General features: G+C 29.1%; 3 protein-coding genes and 1 long non-coding RNA gene across 12 annotated transcripts in view; 2 read left to right on the top strand and 2 right to left on the bottom strand.

Moving 5' to 3' along the window:
* Nucleotides 1-22703, top strand: part of LOC127717677 (nicotinamidase-like) — a 165781-nt gene that overhangs the window by 81642 nt on the left and 61436 nt on the right. The gene's annotated exons all lie outside the window — the stretch shown is intronic.
* The window catches only part of LOC127717680 (uncharacterized), a 28370-nt gene continuing 7285 nt past the window's right edge, over nucleotides 1619-22703 (bottom strand). The window contains exons 2-5 of one of the 2 annotated variants that reach the window (XM_052223437.1): nucleotides 7972-8241; nucleotides 7285-7420; nucleotides 6041-6150; nucleotides 1619-4215 (exon numbers count right to left, since the gene is read on the bottom strand). In XM_052223437.1, coding sequence (XP_052079397.1) covers nucleotides 4196-4215; nucleotides 6041-6150; nucleotides 7285-7420; nucleotides 7972-8209 — 504 coding nt within the window. In that variant the 5' untranslated portion in view covers nucleotides 8210-8241 and the 3' untranslated portion in view covers nucleotides 1619-4195. Of the gene's footprint in view, nucleotides 4216-5054; nucleotides 6151-7284; nucleotides 7421-7971; nucleotides 8242-22703 lie in introns of those variants that run through there. The other variant, XM_052223435.1, reaches the window with a different exon arrangement.
* LOC127717682 (uncharacterized) lies at nucleotides 2603-4603 on the top strand. Its single transcript, XR_007989292.1, has 3 exons — nucleotides 2603-2705; nucleotides 3373-4159; nucleotides 4367-4603. It is a non-coding gene; the product is annotated as an uncharacterized LOC127717682 (long non-coding RNA).
* Nucleotides 9314-16862, bottom strand: LOC127717679 (cilia- and flagella-associated protein 251-like). Of its 8 annotated transcripts, XM_052223426.1 has the most exons (18): nucleotides 16749-16861; nucleotides 16458-16485; nucleotides 15983-16026; nucleotides 15691-15718; nucleotides 15180-15223; nucleotides 14888-14915; nucleotides 14377-14420; nucleotides 14085-14112; nucleotides 13547-13590; nucleotides 13253-13280; nucleotides 12601-12641; nucleotides 12325-12352; nucleotides 11472-11515; nucleotides 11184-11208; nucleotides 10675-10718; nucleotides 10394-10421; nucleotides 9689-9735; nucleotides 9319-9424 (listed from the first exon to the last, which is right to left on the bottom strand). In XM_052223426.1, exons 1-18 carry the CDS (start codon nucleotides 16812-16814, stop codon nucleotides 9368-9370), a joined length of 696 nt encoding a protein of 231 aa, XP_052079386.1. In that variant the 5' UTR covers nucleotides 16815-16861; the 3' UTR covers nucleotides 9319-9367. The 8 variants fall into 8 exon arrangements, with proteins under 8 accessions (XP_052079394.1, XP_052079391.1, XP_052079393.1 ...); XM_052223434.1 differs by lacking the exons at nucleotides 15983-16026; nucleotides 16458-16485 and having other exon boundaries at nucleotides 9314-9424; nucleotides 16749-16857; XM_052223431.1 differs by lacking the exons at nucleotides 15691-15718; nucleotides 15983-16026 and having other exon boundaries at nucleotides 9316-9424; nucleotides 16749-16862.

Below are 22703 nucleotides of genomic sequence, written 5' to 3'. Positions count from 1 at the left end.
TTTTAGATATGTATATAATCTATATCCCTTTTGAAACCGTACACATATATTGACTTTGGTTACCACTGTTCACCGCAACTTTGGTCACATCTGGACAATTTAAAAAAAAATGATAGCTTTACACAAAGTATATCCTTGGTTCCGTCTTCTTACATCTACATACTTTAGTAAAGTGAAATTTAAAGAGCATTTGGTATTTAGTACCTTACACTGGAAATGACGTTGGTTACCTCCATCACATTTATAGATACAGCCTTTGGTTTGTGGTTCTTTAAACTGATGCACTGTTTGCAAACCCAATGGTTCGTCTGTTAAAATCATTACTTTATTCACCATTTTAATCTTTTTACCAATCTGATTGTAAACATGCACTTTACACAGTAAATTAACTTTGGTGTTTTCTGGTCAAATTATACAGATGTACTGTTGACATTGATTTTGTATATGTCAGTACTGGTATTGATCTATGATATTTCCTCATTTGTTTTAGAATTCACCAGAATGATGCTGTAGCTGTACACGAGCTATGCAAACAAATACTGAAGGAAGAGATAATTTTCTACCAAGAATTGAAAGAGTAATTATTCTTATATAATAATGTACTTTTGTAAATTTTAATAACTGATATAAGCATAATGCTGATAAAGAGTAATTCTGAAATTACTGATTGATACCCTGTTTTGTTCTTCAGACATGACTGGATTGCCTTATGTTCAAATAGTTTTTATAGTCTCGTCTGTCCAATTTCGTATATGATTTTGTCTGTAAAATGTTTCAATGAGAGCTGTACAGATGAGTTTTCTGTAGACTGAACGTATATCTGACTTCTCATAATAGATGATTTGTATTTTTGGTTTTTATCCTTTTGAGTGTTTTTAGTGCTACACTTGTTCACAAGTCATATATTTTGTCAATATATTTTACATTTTTGTCTTTTTCAGTTTTAATAGAGGTTATTTAATATGAGTACAATGTAGCTAGTTTGTCGTCTTCTTTTCCATTAAATGGACATGATTTCAACATAAAATATATAATTCATACTCATACTTTTGGTCATTAAATATGTAACATTTACATTGTAGGGGAGTACAGCCATTAAAAATTATTTACCAGAATGAAGCACAAAGAAAAAGAATGGTGAAACTAGCAGAAAATGTTGTGTTTTTAGATGCTACATATAAAGGTATATACTTGTATATAATCATGGAAATTTCAATTTAAAATATTGATACGTTTAAAAGAATTGAACTGTGTGACAATAAACTTACAACATGTTTTTTGTTTGTTTTAAGGATTAACTGCCTATGGTTATTCATTCTATGCTCTTGTTGCAAGAGATGAACAGCAAGGCCGAGGCACTCCTCTTTCGTACTGTATCTCGTCAGATGATACTGGTGAAGTTGTCAAAATATTTCTGAGATCTCTGAAGACTACGGCTGAAAATCATGGATTTGATTTCCGTCCAAGGTTTGTGGGTATCAAAGTTGACAATATTTCGAATTCAATATCATTGCTTATTAACACTTTTCATTTTCGTCTTATTATTTGTTTACAATTAGTAACATTATTCGGAGTCAACATCAAATCTGATATGGATATAAAAGATAAATAAATACCATTCAATTATATGTTTTAATTAATTTGGCTGTAAAAATTACAGGTTAAACTATGACATTATTCACATATTCGTGCAGTGATAGTTATTTGAAATGACAAATAGACAATGCTATGAAAGATTCATCTAAAGAAACATTTTTTCATGCATATCAAAATTAATACAATTAAGGTCCACAATAATTTCAGTTGAATTTTGGCAAAGAATATTAGATAAATAATTTTTGCATAATAATATTTTTCTAATGGACTAATGAAACTTACAAAAACATCAATTTCCTTAAAATCTTTTGAGTGTGATCTATAGCAAGGCTTTAAAACCAAAGCATTTAAGATTAAAGCATAGTCAGGTTTATACATAACATAATAATTAAAGCTTTTTTAGGCTTGTTTCCAAACTTTTTAATCACAAATTAAAAATCTAATTGATATAAAAAAAAAAGAATTTACATAATTATTTACAAATTAACAAATAGTATTATAGAATAAAACCAATATGAGATAAAGATATAGATTGTTGATACTGCAGTGTTACATTTTGTTTACTAGATCTTTTATGGTAGACAGAGATACCAAAGAAATCAGCGCAATTAATGAAGTATTCCCAAACAGCTCTGTTTTACTTTGCTGGTTTCATGTTTTACAGGTATTATATTATTCAATATATGTATCATACATTTTACCTTATTCTTTATGGGAAAAAAATCAGTTATTAAATGAGAGTTATTCTGTGAAGTTTCACTCTTTTGGATCAATAAGTATTAATTGCATTGGATTTAACATTTTATATCTTTTTTTTGTGTTTATAAGCTTGAGGTCAGTTTTGAATTAATAAATAGACTCTTTCGCATTAATACTTTCATAGATCAAATATTATCTTGTTGAAAAATAATTAGTCATGATATATTCAAGACAATGTTTAATTATTATTATCAAGAATCTTTAAGACATGAACTAAATATAAATGATTTGATTTACAGGCTGTGTACAGATTTTTGAATAAAAAAGAATCTGGTGTATCAGGACCCATGCACGCACATACCAGAAAAAAAGTTATTGACTATATTAGAACTATGAAAATATGTACCAAGGTAATCAAACGTGATAGTTAAGACAAATAAAATATAATGAACCTATGATACCACAGTGAAATATAATAATTTTTAAATTGGTCAATAATTTTGAGTTGGTCCTGACAAATTCAAATAATGTATTCGAATATTTAATATGTACTAGGTGAATGTTAATTTACATAGTATAACTTGACCTGCTTCTGATAATAACAGTTTTATATGCAGAGGATGTGAAACATTGTTAAAAAAATTAATCACGAGTGTGTTGCCTCACAATGAAACACGATTGGTTATTGATATGTTTATATTATAAGAAAAATCCCTGTAGAAATGAAACCTCAGTGGGATCTTTTTCTCCTTTTCCAACATTGTAATTGTTTTAATATCAAAATCATATCAACAAGATTTTTCAAATAGAGTCAATTAAAACGCAATAATAATAATAATAAAAAATACAATCAATGAATTTTGGTTGATAAAAGATGAAAAAAAAACCACTGAAACATATAGAAATGAATCTCTATTGAATTAAAGCAGTAAAATAATTTAGAAAGTACAAATAGTTGCTTAATGCGATTTAAAGATCTTACCTATAAATATACAATGCTTATGAGTACACGCGTGTTTAATCTATAAAATCTGATTTTATACTCAAAAGAAATGTGTCAATATAATTTTTCATCAGAAAGAAGACTTTTCTCAAAAAGTTAAAATGTTGCAAGAGAAGATGCCTTCCAAACAAATAGCAGACTACTTGTTAGACAACTGGTGTACTGACAAGTGGGGATGTCGATGGGCCAACTATGGAAGACATTTTTTTCATGAAGATCAAGATACAAATAACTTAGTTGAAAGGTTATTAATACATTTTATTACTATACACCTTATATTTTACAAGATCGAAATTTTAAGCATCATCTAATTATCATCTGTTTGATAATAGTAACTAAGTATATTTTATTTTGGGGATAAATTTTCTGAACTGTCTCTGTTTTTATGACCTGATTTATAAAAAGTATTACACTTTGTCTAAATCCTACTTCTTCATGGGTAACCAAAGACATAGCATGATATAAACTTTACAATTTTTAACTATATGGAGAGGATTTTTGCCGTTCTTTCATGATAGGGTTATGCAAATTTAATACAAATATCATAATTGTCAATGCAAGTCGATAATTACATAAAAGCAGACAAAATGAAAAAATGTAGTCTAGCAAAACCTGATGTGTATGAGGATATTAAAACAAAAAAATATAATGCTACTTATAACATTCAAATGTTAACACATTAATATTTTATGTACTTTCTATTTGTACATTCAAATATAAATCATAAATTCAAAGTCCTTAACATTTTGTCATTTTCAGGTTTTTCCTGGGCATGAAATACCATTTCCTTGGTGGGTATGCCAATAGCAGAGTAGAGGACTTACTACTCCTTCTCCATGGAAATGTAACTATGTTTTATGAGTAAGTAAGTTTAAATTTGTCACAATCCTGTTCTTCTTATCGTTCACTTGAATCGTCTGAAATTAGAAAGATCATTTTAATTTAAGATGCAAATACATTGAATATTAAATACTGTGAATTCAATTTTTTAAGAAATAATTTATTATTAGATCTTTGAATTATGTTTTCATAACCAAAAATAAATTAAAAAAAACATCGTAATTTTAGCTATCTGGATGAACTCGCAAAGATTGGTCGCCTGAAAAATATGGGAGGACAAAGGGGAGACAAAAGTAAATTGACAGCAGAGAATATGCTCAAGGCAGGACTCGACCAAATTGTGCAATGGACTTCATCCACAGAATGCACTGTTCCATCACAGACAGCATTTGGGACGATTTATAATGTGGACATTGTCAATGAAGTGTGCAATTGTCCAGCAGCAACAACAAGAGGTATTTTTTTAGCATCTTAAGTCAGTCCAACAATGTTTAAAAGTACACCATCAAGTATGAATTGTTGAAATCAAGATTATTAATTTCGGGTACCGTATATGGTTCCCGGAAATGCTTATCCTTCTAAAGCACCTAATTTCACTTCAGGTATTCAGTGGAATTCGTGTTGTTGATTATTGTTTTTTACTGTTGTTGTAAATGTCTTATGGTTTTACGAGTCTCCTCGGTTTTGATTGTTTTTGTCTTCCAACAAGGCATTATCAACCGTCATCAGGTTATACAAGTGCAAATAATCATTTTCCTCATCAAATTTTCTAAAACAATGCGATCCAATTTAAGTAAATCTTTACTCAACGTTCATTAGTGGTTTTGTTTAAAGTTTGTACAATTGAAAGTGAACCATAAAGGTACAAGTTATTTATGTTCCATTCTCTACTATTTTTCAGGAATGTGTGAGCATGTTCATTTAGCTGAATTGATTGCTTCTAAAAGGAACATCGACCTTACTGTAGAGCGCAGATCAGAAGCAATGGATGTATTTAATGCAGAACAATATTTTTATGACAGAGATAACAACCAGGTAGAGGTTTTGTCAAGATTGGGAAATGTATCAGTTGTTAATTTGACCTCTTTCAAATGTACATGTTTTGCCAATAGCCATGGTAAACATTGTGTTTGTGTGATGGTAGCAAAACTGGTAGTTCCATCACCTGACATAGAGTCTACCTCAATTGATGAAACAAAACAACAATTAATTGAAGACAAAGAAACAACCGACCAGGCTATTAAAAGAAAAATTGAGGAAATCAATTTATATGTAAACAATAAAAATTTCCAGACAATTGACGTGAAAAAAAAGAAAGCTATTTGTCAAGCACTCACAACGGCATTACATATTTGTAGGACAACCAACTTTTCCAAAACAACAAGAAAGCGAAAGCAGCAACCGCTGTTTCCAAGCAGAAAATCCAAAAGTCCAAAAACTGATCATGACTATTCAGTAAGCCGAAAGTGTGTTCTGAAAAAACGGGGGCGTAAAGTTAATGATGATGGCAGTTTCAAATCTACGCACAGAAAGAAAGGATCCATTCGTAAACCATTTCAATGAAAAAAATAATGAAATATTATACTGATTTTGAAAAACTGCCTTTTCTAGATATTCGTTCAAAAATTGTATATGTTACATAGGTGCTTAAATGCTTTAAAAGTAGGACATATACAGTTTGCTCTTGAAATGTTTTGCAAAGATACTGATGTGAACAAATGGATATAATTTAATATAACAAATACCTATTCCTAATGATGATTTTGTCAAGCAGATAACTTGGCTAATTATTACATTGGACTAGGTCTGTTTGTTGTCTCAAGTAGGTTATATTTTTTAAGCAAATGATCAAATATGTTTTAAGTTAAGATAATACGTGTCATGTGTCTAATAAATCATTACCTGGCAGCATTGTCTGTATTGTCTTCCAAAAGGCCTCAAAAACTTTCCCATGCATTGCCTTGTTTACATTAGTTTTATTTAGTTCGGCTATAACATGGCCAACAATTTCTCTGCAAATATAAGTTAAGACAGCAATTTTATTATTATAGGACATTTCTTTACCTACACAATTTTATATAATGACACCATCTTAATTATTCTAGTTTTAATAAGAATCACTTAATCTAAGCAAATAAAAGACTTAATTTACAAGAATGCATTTTATTTTATTGACTTAAATATTTTTTTTTAAATGTTTTAATATGTTAATACTATAATGCTTAATTTATGTCATTACTAACAAAAATTGTATTCAATAATTTCAAATGTTTCCTAGCTACAACAAAATAGAGCATGTTAAACCGTTGGAAAATAAATGAGAATAGCAATGTTATACATATCAATAATAAAACAAAGGACCAAGTCGAATTGTAAGGCCAAATTAAATAGTAATTTGTACATCAATAATTATAAGTCAATTGTTCTACCTAGCTTTCTGATAAACATGTAGTGTGGATTGTTTCAAGTTTATGACCAGTAAGAAGTAGATTGTATATGATTTTATAGTTAGTATTCTAACGATGCTATTAATTTTAAAATGATTGATTCCATGTCATTTTGCTTTGAAAAGTTTATTATTTAGTACACAGAGAAATGTGAAACCTTGAGTTGTTTTTTACGTTTTGGTCGGGTTGTTGTTTCTTTGACATAATCCCTGTGTCCATAAAGTTATATTAAAACGAAATCTGTTTTTAAACAGCTGGTAGTATGTTTGTGTTTGACTGTATATTAAAATGATAACTACACATTTCCATTCGCTTTTAACACAATTGTTCATTTTCTATATATAGACCTCGAGTGTAAAAAGATAGATTGCATTATAGACTTGATTATGAATTTATGATCTGAATTTTGTCACAAATTTAGTCTAGAATAATTATTGAAACAGATAAGCAATCAATTGAATAGATGAGAACTCAGTTTATAATTGATTGTTGAGAAGATAAATACATAATGATCATGGTATTTGGAAAATGTATGTTTTATATATTTCATGTTAATCTAGATGTTTGCATTTTCTATTGTGTATTTTATTCCATACTCTTAGTATGTAATAAAGATGTCAAGAAGACGATTGCCTTTGTAGCCATTATAAATCCAATGTTCATAAAATCTGAACAATTGAATTCTCCTCAAACACTTACTTAGTTTTTTCAATGTCACCCTTTTTTTGGGCAGATGTCCCTTTCATTTTTTTGCATACAGCCTTTTTGGTTGCTTCTTTGTCAACAAGAGCCTCGGTCAAAGTGTTTAAAGATTGAACTTGATAGTCAACATCACCTGAAAATGAAGTGAAATACAGTTGTGATCTTTTCTTGCAGTTAAGCTGATAAATATATGTAATAAGACATATTAAGCACCGTTATGAAAGTTCTTACAACTTAAAAAAATGTCTTACAGATTGGCAAAGCGACATGTATATGATTCACAGTAGACATATGATTTAAAAAGATACAGTTATATACCAAGGGATCATAAACTCAAGCATGAACAATATTATGGGCACCACATAATAAGCTGGATCTGCTAACCAATATAGATAACCTGAGACCACCCTAGTTTTTTATGGGGTTTATGTTGCTCAGTTTTATTTTTTCTATATTGAATTATAATGATTGCATTTTTGACTTTCCATCATTTTTTTAAATTTTTTTGCTCAGCTTTGTCAGTTTGTTCTCCAAATTTCAGTTTGATTGTTCCTTTCGACCCATTCACCATTCCTTACCTTCTAATCAATCAATGCTTAAAAAAACACGAGATCATCAATTTATGTGTTTTAACCAGCATAAACTGTTTTCTTTGAGAATCAAGTGTATTCACTAAAGTCTTACCGTTTGTTAACATGGACCAGGCTGATGTGATTGGTGGCACTATGTTTGTTGGTTTTGGAATCAAATTGACTAGTCTTGAAAGTTCCTTTTGATTTTGTTGAGTAGTATTTGATTTCCCTATTGTCAAGTAATCACCTATCTGGTGAACTGACATTCTGTCTGGTCCCTGGACTCTGGCCGTGATTTCATCTCCCTTCACCATATAAATCATTCTTTTCTCCGTTTTGTTTGTTTTCATTGACTGTAGTCTACTTCTCACAGGTCTAATGTCTTTTTAAAATAAATTGGAAAATAATCATGAACCCTTATGATAAGATTAATGAGAAACTTAAAATTGTGTTTTTGTTAGCCTATTAAAAGAAATCAATGACTTGAATTATTTAAGGCACAATGTAAAAATAAATGATACAGGGAGCTTCTAAATGTATAAAATTACCAAGTAAATATCAAACTAGTATATGTATAGGTTGTTACTAAACAGATAAAAGCCATTCCTGAAAATGTGAAGGTACAGTCATCACACAGGACATTTAGCTTTGTTATTCATAAAAAGTAATTGGAAAGACAATAATAAAACAAGTAATGATTCATACCCAAATCCATGAAGTGCTAAATATAATGATTGTTGAGGTGAAATATAGATTGTTGGTGATCATGGTATGCAAATGATCAAAAAAATATAATGTACATACTTGCAATCCTAAACTCCTCAAAAGAAGTAATCTCATTCCAATCCGTCGTCTCACTTGTACATGTTGAGATAAGAGTATTATTCAGGATAATTGATAAGAAATCAATCAAAACACAATTACTTTAATCATAAAATGTAATCCTAGTTATCTTCGGTAATTAATTCCTGGTGGTTGCATTGATTTTGTGTACAAAATAACTACATAATATCAATGTCTTGATCATTATGATACCATTTTTAGAAACAAAGTGACATTTTTCTACCCCAATATCTCCTAAATAAAATTAGGTTGGGGGTTGAGCCAGTCAACTCCAAAGCCTGCCCTGTGAAGAAGTATATTAAAAACTTCAATTGTTTTCTTTATATAAAGTATAACAAAAACTATTATATGCTTCATATTTAAAAATATATCATTCTAAAATAGGAAAATAATTCATTTTGGTCAATTTCCCTACTTTTTTGTCACCTTTTTCAATGTTCATAAATTTAACTATGGCGCCACATCTTGCCCATTCAATTTTGATGAAATTGGCAATATCTTGTTAAGTTGACCACATGTAACCAATTCAATATTTTTGTAAAATAATCTCAACAGGAAAATGAAATTACTTTTCAATCAAACCTAAGTAGCATTTTTACAAATATCAATAACAAGTTTTAAGTTCAAAAAGAATGATAGTTTCAGTATCATAAAACTTAATGAACTTATCCATCATGATTAAATGCATACATACCACTCTCATCTACATTTTCTGTTGACTTCTAAAAATAGAAGATAAAAATTATAATGATTGTATTAGGAAATCAATTGATTTATCAAAAATTATCTAATAATGATAAGTATAAATTGTCTACATAATCAATTGTAAAAATCCTCTTGACAAAGTAAGAAATTTTAATTGTTTTCTAAGATTTGTTTTTTAGACGACTCTGAAAGACAATGTACATTTTTTAATGGTTATTAATATATTGAAATTAATATAACAATATAACATATTCTCCCTGAACCAAGAATGTATATCTAACCTGATCTTCATCTTTTTTCTGGATCTTCGGTTGTCTAACATTATCTACTAATGAAAAGAAATAAAACCATGAACCATTCAAATGTAAATGTTGATATTTTTTTGCAATTTATATTAACATTAATTGTTTCATTTTCTGTTATAAAAGACTAAATAAAACAAATTTTATTTGCGTAAGTGTGTCCAGAGGTTACCATATTTCATATCAACATAAGGTGATCAGAGGTGACAAAATCTGAAATCTACAGAAGGTGACCAGAGGTAACCAAATCCCATGTATGAATAAGATGACCAGATGTAACCAAATCAATTATCTGCATAAGGTGACCAGAGGAAGCCAAATCCGAAATATGCAGAAGATGACCAGATAATTGCAATATCTGCATAAACTTAGGTAACCAAAACTTATATTTAAATCAGGTGACCAACAGTAACAAAACCCTATTATATCTTTTAAAAGTGACCAGTAATTACCAGATACCATATCTTGGGAAGATGACCACATGTATCCAAACTTAAGAATTTTGTAAGGAAATTCTAAAAGAATATTGAATTTACTTTTCAATCAAACCTAAGTAGCCGTTTTAACAAAAAATGATAACCAGTTTTGTGTTAGAATAGAATGATAATTTCAGTATTATAAAAACTTCATGTACTTATGCATCATATATAATGATTATATATCACAAATTAAATGCGTACATACCTCTTTCATCTACATTTTCTAGTGACTTCTGAAAAAAAAGATAACAAATACAATAATCGTATAAGGAAATCAATTGATTTATCAAAAATATCTACAGAGGATAAGTATCAATTATCAACTGAACATGCTCTTGGCAACGTTTGCAAATTAAATCATTCTCTAACGTTTGTTTTATAGATGATCATGGTAGACAAAGTTCATTCTGTTAATTGTAATAAAATATTAAAAGTAATATATAATACTTTTCTATATTCTTGTTGAACCCATGATGTATATCAAACCTGTTTTTCTTCTTTTTTCCCTCTCTTTGATTTTCTAGCATGTTCTAAAATGATAAAAAAAACACAACATGACCAGTTGTAGGTAAATATTGATGACAAGAAATAACCAAATTCGAATAATACATAGGGTGGCCAGAGATTTCCAATATATGCATGAAATGAACGGAGGTAAACAAATCCAATATCGTCGTAAGGTGACCAGAGGCAAGTAAACACATTCAATATCGTCGTAAGGTGACCAGAGGTAACCAAATTCTATATGTTGTTCAGATGACCAGAGGTTACCATATACCATATCTTGTAAAGTTGACAACATGTAGCCAATTTAAATTTTTATAAGGTTATCCCAAAAGAAAAATGTTTTTTTTAATTAAACCTTAAATGCCATTTCACAAAATTCGTAACAAGTTTAAAGTTTCAATAGAATAATAGTTGCAGTATTATATAGACACAAGGCGCTTATCCATCATAAATAAGAATTATATTTAACAAATTTAATGCATACATACCTCTTTTATCTACATTTTCTAGTGACTGAAAAAGAAGATAAAATATATAATGATTACATTAGGAAATCAATTGATTTATCCAAAATAATATAATGAGGGTAAGTATACATTGACTTAATAATCAACTTTAAATGCTCTTGTCAACGTTTGCAAGTTCAAGCATTTTCTAAGATTTGTTTTTTAAAAGATCAGGATAGACAATGTTCATTCTGTTGAGATCATTAATATTTTAAATGTAATATGCAATACAATTCTATAGTCTTGCTGAACCAGTAATGCATATCAAACCTGTTCTTGTTCTTTTTTCCTTCTCTTCGATTGTCTTACATTTCCTACAAATAATAACAAAAAATAACATGACTTATGTTTTGATGACCAGAGTTAATTAAATCTGAAATCTGCATAAGGTGACCAGAGGTCCTCAAATCCAATATCTGCATAAGGTGACCAGAGGTTCCCAAATCCAATATCTGCATAAGGTGACCAAAGGTCCCCAAATCATATATCTGCATAAGGTGAACAGATATATAACAAATCAAATTTCTTCATAGAGTCACCAGAGGTCCCCAAATCGGAAATCTGCATAAGAAGACCAGAGGTCCTCAAATCCAATATCTGCATAAGGTGACCAGGAACTCTAATCCAATATCTGCATAAGGTGAACAGAGGTCCCAAAATCCAATATCTGCATGAGGTGACCAGATTTATCCAAATCTAATATCTTCATAAGGTGACCAGAGGTCCCCAAATCCAATATTTGCATAAAGTGACCAGAGGTCCTAAAATCCAATATCTGCATAAGGTGACCAGAGGTCCCCAAATCCAATATCTGCATAAGGTGACAAGAGGTTACTAAATCTAGTATCTGCATTAGATGACCAATGGTAATCCGATTCCATATCATGTTAAGATCACTAGAGATAATCTGATACCATATATGATAAAATTTATCACTTATAGCTAATTAAATATTTTTCTAAGTTAATCCAAAGAGAAAAAGAAATTTTTCAATCAAACCTAAGTAGCGATTTTAAAGCTATCGATAACAAGTTGTAAGTTTAAATAGAAATTTAGTTTCAGTATCATATAGACGTAATGAACCTATCCATCATACTAAAAAAATGATAAAATAAATACAAACCACTTTCATCTTCATTTTCTGTTGACTTCTGAAAAAAGAAGTTAAATATTAAATAATCGTATAGGAAATCAACTGATTTATCCAAAGGATCTAATGAAGATACGTATAAAATGACTTCATTATCGGCTCTTGACAACGCAAGCAAATTCAATTATTTTTAAGATTTATTTCTAAATGATCATGGAAGATAATGTACATTTTTTCTGTTCAGTGTTACTTAGATAGTAAATATAATGTTATAGTATTCTATATTTTGAACCAATGATATATACAAACCTGTTCTTCTTTTTTCACCCTCTTCAAATTTCTCACATTTTCTACAAATGATAAAAAAAACTCAACATTTAAAAAAGAAACTGTGGTATTATTGCCAATGAGACAACTGTTCACAACAAACCAAATGACACAGAAATTAACAAGTATAAGTCACTGTACGGCCTTCAACAATGAGCAACGTCCATACCGCATAGTCAGTTATTAAAGGCCCGGAAATAAGAAATGTAAAATAATTCAAACGATCATACATCTAAGACTACATATGACCAATTTTTGTAAAATTTAATGACCAGTGAATAACAAAATCCGAAATCTGCAAAAGGTGTCAACTGTCAAGAGAATTCCAATAACAACAGAAAGTGACCAAAGATAACTAAATACAGTATCTGCTTCAGGTGATCAGTGTTAACACAATTCTATATCATTTTAAGGTTGCTTAGGGTACTCAAATACCATATCTGGGAAAGTTGACCATATGCAGCCAATTAAATATACCAAAAATAATTAATTTCAATCAAACCGAAGAAGCCATTTTACAGCTATCGATAACAAGTTTTAAGTTCAAAAAGAATAATAGTTGCAGCATTATATAAACATAGTGTATGTTTTCATCATATTAAAGGTTGATACAATAAATTAAATGCATACATACCACTTTCATCTACATTTTCTGAGGACTTCTAAAAAAAAGAAGATAAACATCTGATATTTGTATTAGTAAATTCAATTTTATTTATCCATAATTATCTTATGAGGATAAGTAAAAATTGACAAAATTTTCAACTGTCAATGCTCTTGGCAATGTTTGCAAGGTCAATGATTTTCAAAGATTTGTTCTTTAAAAGATCAGGATAGACAATGATCATTCTGTTGAGTGCTATTAATATTTTAAATGTAATATGCAATACAATTCTATAGCCTTGCTGAACCAGTAATGCATATTAACCTTTTCTTGTTCTTTTTTTCCTCTCTTCGATTGTCTTACGTTTCCTACAAATGATAAAAAACATAACATGACTTATGTTTTGATGACCAAAGGTAACAAAATCCAATATTTACATAGGGTGACCAGAGGTCCCCAATTCCAATATTTACAAAAGGTGACCAGAGGTCACCAAATCTAATATTAACATTAGGTGACCAGAAGTCACCAAATCCAGTATTTACATAAGATGAACTGAGGTCACCAAATCCAATATATGAATAAGGTAACTAGAAGTTACTCTATTCTAGCATATTAAGGCAAACAGAGGTTAACAAATCCGAACTGGTTAAGATGACCACATGTAATCAACTTAAATATTTGTGTAAGGTAATCAAGAAACAAAAAAAATGATTAGTTCAATCGAGCCTAAGTGGCCATTTTACCAGAAACGATTGCAAGTTTCAAGTTAAAAAAGAATAATAGTTGCAGCATTATATAAATATAGTGTATGTTTCCATCATATTAAAAGTTTGATACAATGAATTAAATGCATACATACCACTCTCATCTACATTTTCTGAGGACTTCTGAAAAAAGAAGATAAATATATGATAATTGTATTAGTAAATTCAATTTTATTTATCCAAAAGTATCTTATGAGGATCAGTTTTATTTTATTGAATTATCAACTGTCCGTGCTCTTGGCAATGTTTGAAAGATCAATGATTTTTCTTAAATTTGTTTGTAGATGATCATGAAAGATAATGATCATTGTGTAAAGTTTTATCGGTACATTAAACTTAATGTAATAATATTCTATATTCTTGTTGAATTCATAATGTATATCAAACCTGTTCTTCTTCTTTTTTGTCTTTCTTTGATTGTCTCAAATTTTCTACAAATGATATGAAAAACATCAACTAGTTGTATGCAAATGTTATTTACCAGAGATAACCAAATCTGAAAACTGCATAAGGTGACCAGAGGTAACCAAATCCAATATTAACATAAGGTGACCAGAGGTCACCAAATCCTATATTTCCATAAGATGACCAGAGGTAACCAAATCCAATATATGAATAAGGTGACTAGAAGTTACCCCATTCTAGCATATTAAGGCCAACAGAAGTTAACAAATCCCATTTCTGGCTAAGATGACCACATGATATCAACTTAAATATTTGTGTAAGGTAATCAAGAAACAAAAAAAATGATTAGTTCAATCGAGCCTAAGTGGCCATTTTACCAGAAACGATTGCAAGTTTCAAGTTAAAAAAGAATAATAGTTGCAGCATTATATAAATATAGTGTATGTTTCCATCATATTAAAAGTTTGATACAATGAATTAAATGCATACATACCACTCTCATCTACATTTTCTAAGGACTTCTGAAAAAAGAAGATAAATATATGATAATTGTATTAGTAAATTCAATTTTATTTATCCAAAAGTATCTTATTAGGATCAGTTTTATTTTATTGAATTATCAACTGTCCGTGCTCTTGGCAATGTTTGAAAGATCAATGATTTTTCTTAAATTTGTTTGTAGATGATCATGAAAGATAATGATCATTGTGTAAAGTTTTATCGGTACATTAAACTTAATGTAATAATATTCTATATTCTTGTTGAATTCATAATGTATATCAAACCTGTTCTTCTTCTTTTTTGTCTTTCTTTGATTGTCTCAAATTTTCTACAAATGATATGAAAAACATCAACTAGTTGTATGCAAATGTTATTTACTAGAGATAACCAAATCTGAAAACTGTATAAGGTGACCAGAGGTAACCAAATCCAATATTAACATAAGGCAACCAGAGGTCACCAAATCCAATATTTCCATAAGATGACCAGAGGTGACCAAATCCAATATATGAATAAGGTGACTAGAAGTTACCCCATTCTAGCATATTAAGGCCAACAGAAGTTAACAAATCCCATTTCTGGCTAAGATGACCACATGATATCAACTTAAATATTTGTGTAAGGTAATCAAGAAACAAAAAAAATGATTAGTTCAATCGAGCCTAAGTGGCCATTTTACCAGAAACGATTGCAAGTTTCAAGTTCAAAAAGAATAATAGTTGCAGCATTATATAAATATAGTGTATGTTTTCATCATATTAAAGGTTTGATACAATAAATTAAATGCATACATACCACTCTGATCTACATTTTCTGAGGACTTCTGAAAAAAGAAGATAAACATATGATAATTGTATTAGTAAATTCAATTTTATTTATCCAAAAGTGTCTTATGAGGATCAGTTTTATTTTATTTAATTATCAACTGTCAGTGTTCTTGGCAATGTTTTAAAGATCAATGATTTTTCTTAAATTTGTTTGTAGATGAGCATGAAAGATAATGATCATTGTGTAAAGTTTTATCAATATATTAAACTTAATGTAATAATATTCTATATTCTTGTTGAATCCATAATGTATATCAAACCTGTTCTTCTTCTTTTTTGTCTTTCTTTGATTGTCTCAAATTTTCTACAAATGATATGAAAAACATCAACTAGTTGTATGCAAATGTTATTTACCAGAGATAACCAAATCTGAAAACTACATAAGGTGACCAGAGGTCACCAAATCCAATATTAACATAAGGTGACCAGAGGTAACCAAATCCAATATATGAATAAGGTGACTAGAAGTTACCCCATTCTAGCATATTAAGGCCAACAGAAGTTAACAAATCCCATTTCTGGCTAAGATGACCACATGATATCAACTTAAATATTTGTGTAAGGTAATCAAGAAACAAAAAAAATTATTAGTTCAATCGAGCCTAAGTGGCCATTTTACCAGAAACGATTGCAAGTTGTAAGTTCAAAAAGAATAATAGTTGCAGCATTATATAAACATAGTGTATGTTTCCATCATATTAAAAGTTTGATACAATAAATTAAATGCATACATACCACTCTGATCTACATTTTCTGAGGACTCCTGAAAAAAGAAGATAAGCATATGATAATTGTATTAGTAAATTCAATTTTATGTATCCAAAAATATCTAATGAGGATCAGTATTATTTTTATTTAATTATCAACTGTCAGTGTTTTGGCAATGTTTGAAAGATCAATGATTTTTCTTAAATTTGTTTGTAGATGATCATGAAAGATAATGATCAATGTGTAAAGTTTATCGGTATATTAAACTTAATGTAATAATATTCTATATTCTTGTTGAATCCATAATGTATATCAAACCTGTTCTTCTTCTTTTTTGTCTTTCTTTGATTGTCTAAAACTTTCTACAAATGAAATGAAAAACATCAACTAGTTGTATGTAAATGTTAATTACCAGAGATAACCAAATCTAAAATATGCATATGGTGACCAGAGGTAACCGAATCCAATATTAACATAAGGTGACCAGAGGTCACCAAATCTGAAATCTGCATTAGGTGACCAGAGGTAACCAAATCCAGTATTTCCATAAGGTGACCAGAGATAACCAAATCTAATATATGAATAAGGTGACCAGAGGTAACCAAACCCGTTATTAACATAAGGTGACCAGAGGTCACCAAATCCAATATATGAATAAGGTGACCAGAAGTAACCCCGTTGTAGTAAGGCAAACAGAGGTTAACAGATCTAATTTCTGGTAAAAATGACCACATGTAATCAAAATTAAATATTTGTGTAAGGTAAACAAGAAACAAAAAATGATTTGTTCAACTAAGCCTAAGTGGCCATTACCAGAAACGATTGCAAGTTTTAAGTTCAAAAAGAATATTAGTTGCAGCATTATATGAACTTTGTGTACATATCTATCATATTAAAGGTTTAATACAATAAATTAAATGCATACAAACCACTCTCAAGGTGACCACAAGTATTCATATGCAATATCGCGGTAAGGTGAGCAGAGGTAACAAAACCTAATATTTACATTATGTGACAAGAGCTAGCAAATCCAATAAATACATATGGTGACCAGAGGTAACCAAATCCAATATCAGCATAGGTGACTAGATGAACGTATTCCAATATTTACATAAGTTGACCTGAAGTAACCAAATCCGTTATCTTCATTAGGTGACAAGAGGTTACCAAATCAATTATCTGCATAAGGTACACAGAGGTAACCAAATCCTATATATGCGTAAGATGACCAGATGTAACCAAATCCTATATGCGGAAGGTGACCAGTGGTAACAATTCAAATATTTGCAGAAGGTAACCAGAGTTAACCGAATACTATTTTAGCATAAGTTGACCAGATGTAACAAAAGCCGCTATTTGCATAAACTAACAGAGGTAATCAAATCCAATAATTGCATAAGTTGACCAGAGGTAATACAATACTTTTTTGCATAAGATAACCAGAGGTAACCAAATTCAATATTTGCATTAGTTGATCAGAGTTAACAAAATCTGAAATCTGCATAAGGTATTATCCATCATATTAATTGATTTAATCAACAAATTAAATGCATACATACCATTCTCATCTTAAATTTGTATGGACTTCTGAAAAAAGAAGATAAAAATATAATAATTGTATAAGGAAATCAATTGATTTATTCAGAAGTATCAAGTGAGAACAAGCATAAATTTACCCGATTTTTAATTGTGAATGTTCTTGACAATTTTTGCAAGTTCGTTCATTTTTTTTAGATGATCAGGAAGAAAATTCGATGGTAAAGTGTTTTCAATGAATAAACATTTAAAATGTTATGCAACAATCATCTGTAGTCTTGATGAACCAATTATAGATATCAAACCTGTTGTTGTTCTTTTTTTCCTCTCTTTGAATGTCTAACTTTTTCTAAAAAAAAGAATAAACAAAATCCATGAAGAGAAACTAAAGGTTAATATTTTTAAAGTCAGTACAATTCAGAGTAAAAATATATACTCAAATTATTAAATTGCAATATAAAAAAAGGGTAACCTCTCTGTCAAGTATAGATTACCTTGAACAACACGAACCATTTAGTGCTTTTAAATAAGTGTGGGTGAAACATAAAAAAATTAATAGCTTAACGTGAACTTACTTCTAGCGAAAACTGTGTGAATTATATATATTCATAGGAATTAATTCAGAAGCATGCTTTATTATTTTTTCTGCATGCATTTATGTTTATCTATCATTGATTATAATGTAATGTAAAATTGATACAGGATAGAAATGAAGTTGTGATAAAGATACATGACTTCACAGCAGAGATAATAAATAAGGAAATTGTAATTATTGTGTCAAGCAGAACATTAAGTGAGAACTATAATATGTAAAAGTAGTGGCATATTGACTACACATTGATTATATTTGAAGCGTACAGATTTAGGATAAAGCACACCAAACTAAAAGTTCACAGTATTTTATACATTACCATACATCTGTATATAAGAAACAAAAAAATAAATAAAATCCAACAGCTTATACAATGCAAACAAGAAACTGACAAGTTATATAACAAAATCATTTGAAAAGACAATATTTAAAGAAGACTTAAAAAGTAGTGTGCACTAAGCAAACGGTACCTATGCCAGCGTCATTCTGTATTAATCAACTAAGTCATGAGGGGGAACATTAAACGTCTGCCTTTACCATGTGAGTCTGAATGTGAGAACAACAAATCTTTGGATTTCAAAGATATCTTAGAATAAGTTCATTTAGTGCAATCTATAAAAAATGTAAGAAATATCAACATGAATATATCTACAAAAATTAATAAGTCGACTTCTGTTATGAAATTAAACGCAACTTATAGAATTATTGAACAAATGGAAGAACAATGATCATTCTACAATTTTGTTATATCGCATTTTGTCCTTGCAAATTAAATTCTATTTCATTGTATTACTTTAAAAAAAAATTAGAAATGGTAGAATTTTCTATTGCACTCACCAGGTGGAAAAATTGAGCACAGACTGCATAGTCCTGGAGTCATACACTTTTTGTGGAAATTCCTTTTACAGCATGAACATGCTCTCTGCAATATTTAATAGACATGTTCAAATTCTATGAATTAATGTAGTTATTGCGAAAAATGTTAATATTAGTGAAAGTTCATCAAATTGATATAAAAAAAAACATTTATATTCTAACCTACAATATCACAAGGTTCTGTTAAAAAATTATCAATTTTAACCATAAAACGTATTTAAATAAGCAATAAAAATAATAAAGCACCCTGTTAAGTTGAACATCAACGATCTATAAATGTATATTTACCATGTTAGTTGGTTCTTTAGCACACAAGAAGCATGTCATAACAGCACCTTTTGTTTCTATAGTAAAATAGAAATAGATGTTAACATGAATTAGGAACAAATTGCAGCAGCTGATAATAAGTCATAAAATTGAAAATGTTTACACTTGGTTGATGTTATTTTTTACGTTCCTTCCCGTAGATGGTAATTATGATGGTGATGCTCATTGATGACAGCGGCAGTTTATATGAAGAAGACAATCGCATAAATATATCGGCTAACTTAATTAGACCTACAAAAACTAGTTGATTTTTAAACATCTACTTTCCATGTTTATATTTCCATTAATAAGATCGTAATATTTGACAACAACACATTATCATACATATATAAGACATGGAATATCATAAAAATAAGTACAGTTTGAGCTGTAGAAAAAAGAGAGAAATTATTACAGAAAACAACCGGAATTATTAAGCTATTATTTCCAAACTACATTTTTAAGTATAACATATCAATAATGAATAATACATTAAAGAAACATAAATACATCATTTATAGCGTAAAGAAATTTGGTCAGAAACAATAGATAAAATTAAAAACAAATCATCAATGAATTGAGATAAACATCAAAGAAATGGATTTCAAACACATTATTGAACATGTTAAAATTCATATTCCCTTTTTATTAGATTCACTTATTGTCTAGCAAGAAGATATTAAGTATTTACATAACATACGGTACTATTAGTAAATGCTTTTATTCTATTGATTACTTACGCACAGCTTGAACAATTTCACTGCCAATTGTGAATCTTTCAGCTTGGACGTTTAATTCCAAAGATGTATCTGTCTTACTTAGGTATCGGTCGAGGAACTAAAAAAATAATTCTTAAATGTACACATTGTTTTGTAAATTTTCTATGGCCTGTTCAAAACTGAATGTTTAAATTACTGAAATGATTCATGTAGGCCTAATAATGATATAAAAATGTTTTTTTTACAAAAGGTAAATTAAAAGTACCACATATTTATTTGTTTTTCTTTCCATTACATTTAAAGTAATTTATGCAAATCATAGATTTGGTTAAATTTCACACAACCTTTGTGCTTTGCGGATTTTACTGAAATAGTTTACATGATATATATTCCAAGTTATTGTTTACACATATTTAAATAAACAGGTTTGGGAAACAAGTTGTTTACAACTTACAACAATATTTTGTTCATCTTGTTTGTACGATTCTGCCTTTTTTTCAAAATCAACAAGGGTGTCTTTTACGTGCAAAATTGTGATCTTTATTAGTATACATATATCATTGATTTAAGATTCAAGCTTCAATTGAACTTTCATTTATTAACTCTCAATTCATACATGCAAAGCCCAATGTTTTATGTACCTTCAAACAATAAACACCACATGAGCTAAAATCATTTTGCAGAGGATACCCAACTGCTGTACAGATTGTCCATGTACCAAGATCTCTGCTTTTAGTGAAGTAGCTACATAATATAATATGAAAAGAAAAATGTGTTACTTAAAATTGATATATATTAAAAAGTCAAGCTGGCTATAGCCATAATGCCAGCCATTGCCTTACCCCGGACTGTATCATAGAACTTACATGTCTAGCTAGATGTATGATACTTAAGGAGATATTGCACATTCCATAGAAAACCGTTCATTTGACCAACCTTTCTAATGTAGGAAAAAAAATAATTGCAGCTGTTTTAAAGTTGATATCAACAACGTTTGGAAAAAAATAACTGGTCTTCAGTTCTTACTGCTATATTCAATTTACAAGGCTGTGCAATCAATAATACATTTATAGTTCAATTCCAGTATCAACCAGAAGTAATTTTCATTTTAGATTAACAAATTATATTTCTCTAGATTTGTCCTTATAACTTGTGACTCACTTCTGAAAATTTCAGAATTATAAACTTTTTTTTAAGTATATATATCAAACACAGAAATAAAAATTTACTTTGAAACAAATCACATGCATTAAAGCAATAAACGACTGTCATGTAACTACAGTTTCAATCTTACTTGAAATTCTTTTCATGTGTTCTCAATTTCTTTGATATTTTGAGCGGGTCCATAATTGTCACAATATGGTGTTGGACATCCATAACCTGAAACAAAAATTATTCTCTCTTTTTAATTTCACATACTTAAATCTGTTTACATTAACATTTATAAAAAAATAAATATTTTGCTTAATTACTGGTTGTTGCTCAATGTTCAGAAGCAAATATTTGATAATATTCTATACGAAGAAGCCAATATTTTATATCTGATATTTCTTTTCTAACTATCATTTCCATGCAGTATAAATGCTTTCATATAAATGAGTGCAAAATCAGTTGGAAAAATGTATGAGAAAATATATATATTAAGTCAAGTAAGTTGAATTAAGTTATAGAAGAACAACTAACATGACTAAAAACTCAACGAAATGTCTGAAATGCTGTTCTTGCAACTCATTTTTCTATTAACTTATAACCTCATGGAAAAATGCCTGAATAGTGTAATTAATAACATTAATTGAGCAAATAAACCTACCACAGCAACCCAATGACACTTCCCGTCATTAATGCACCCAATGACAGTGTCATACTGTTGTATATCGTCCTAAAAAAAGTATTGTAAAATGTTATTATTAACTTGCAAACTGATAAAAAAAAGACCGATGAAACATTAAATACATTTTATAAACAGCAATATAATACCATACACAATACAATATTTAGCATATTGTTTTATTATTTATCATTTGATAATTTACATATATCATCAATATGTTAGAATGTCTTATTATTTTGTTAAAACGTGAAAGGCGAATTGGTAATATCCAGCTTTAAGCTGTAAAAAGAGTAATCTATGTGTAAATCAAAAGCACTTATATAAAAAGAGTTTATAACAGATGATTATATAGTATTATACCTTTTTAAACTAAGTTACGCTTTTCCTCCCTTCAAAAATTGAGGTCAGAATCA

Source organism: Mytilus californianus, unplaced genomic scaffold (assembly GCF_021869535.1).
Source record: "Mytilus californianus isolate M0D057914Y unplaced genomic scaffold, xbMytCali1.0.p SCAF_10, whole genome shotgun sequence".
Classification (NCBI taxonomy): Eukaryota; Metazoa; Mollusca; class Bivalvia; order Mytilida; family Mytilidae; genus Mytilus; species Mytilus californianus.
Note: the sequence above shows the minus strand (reverse complement) of the source record. Positions and strands in the feature narration are given on the sequence as shown.

Coding starts and splice junctions, on each gene's coding strand:
- LOC127717679 (XM_052223426.1), bottom strand. CDS start 16,814: ATGTTTTTCATTTCATTTGTAGAAAGTTTTAGACAATCAAAGAAAGAC. Junction 16,486..16,748: donor ACAAAAAAGAAGAAGAACAG/GTTTGATATACA, acceptor TTCTTTTTTCAG/GAGTCCTCAGAAAATGTAGA. Junction 11,209..11,471: donor GGAAAAAAGAACAAGAACAG/GTTTGATATGCA, acceptor CTTCTTTTTCAG/TCACTAGAAAATGTAGATAA.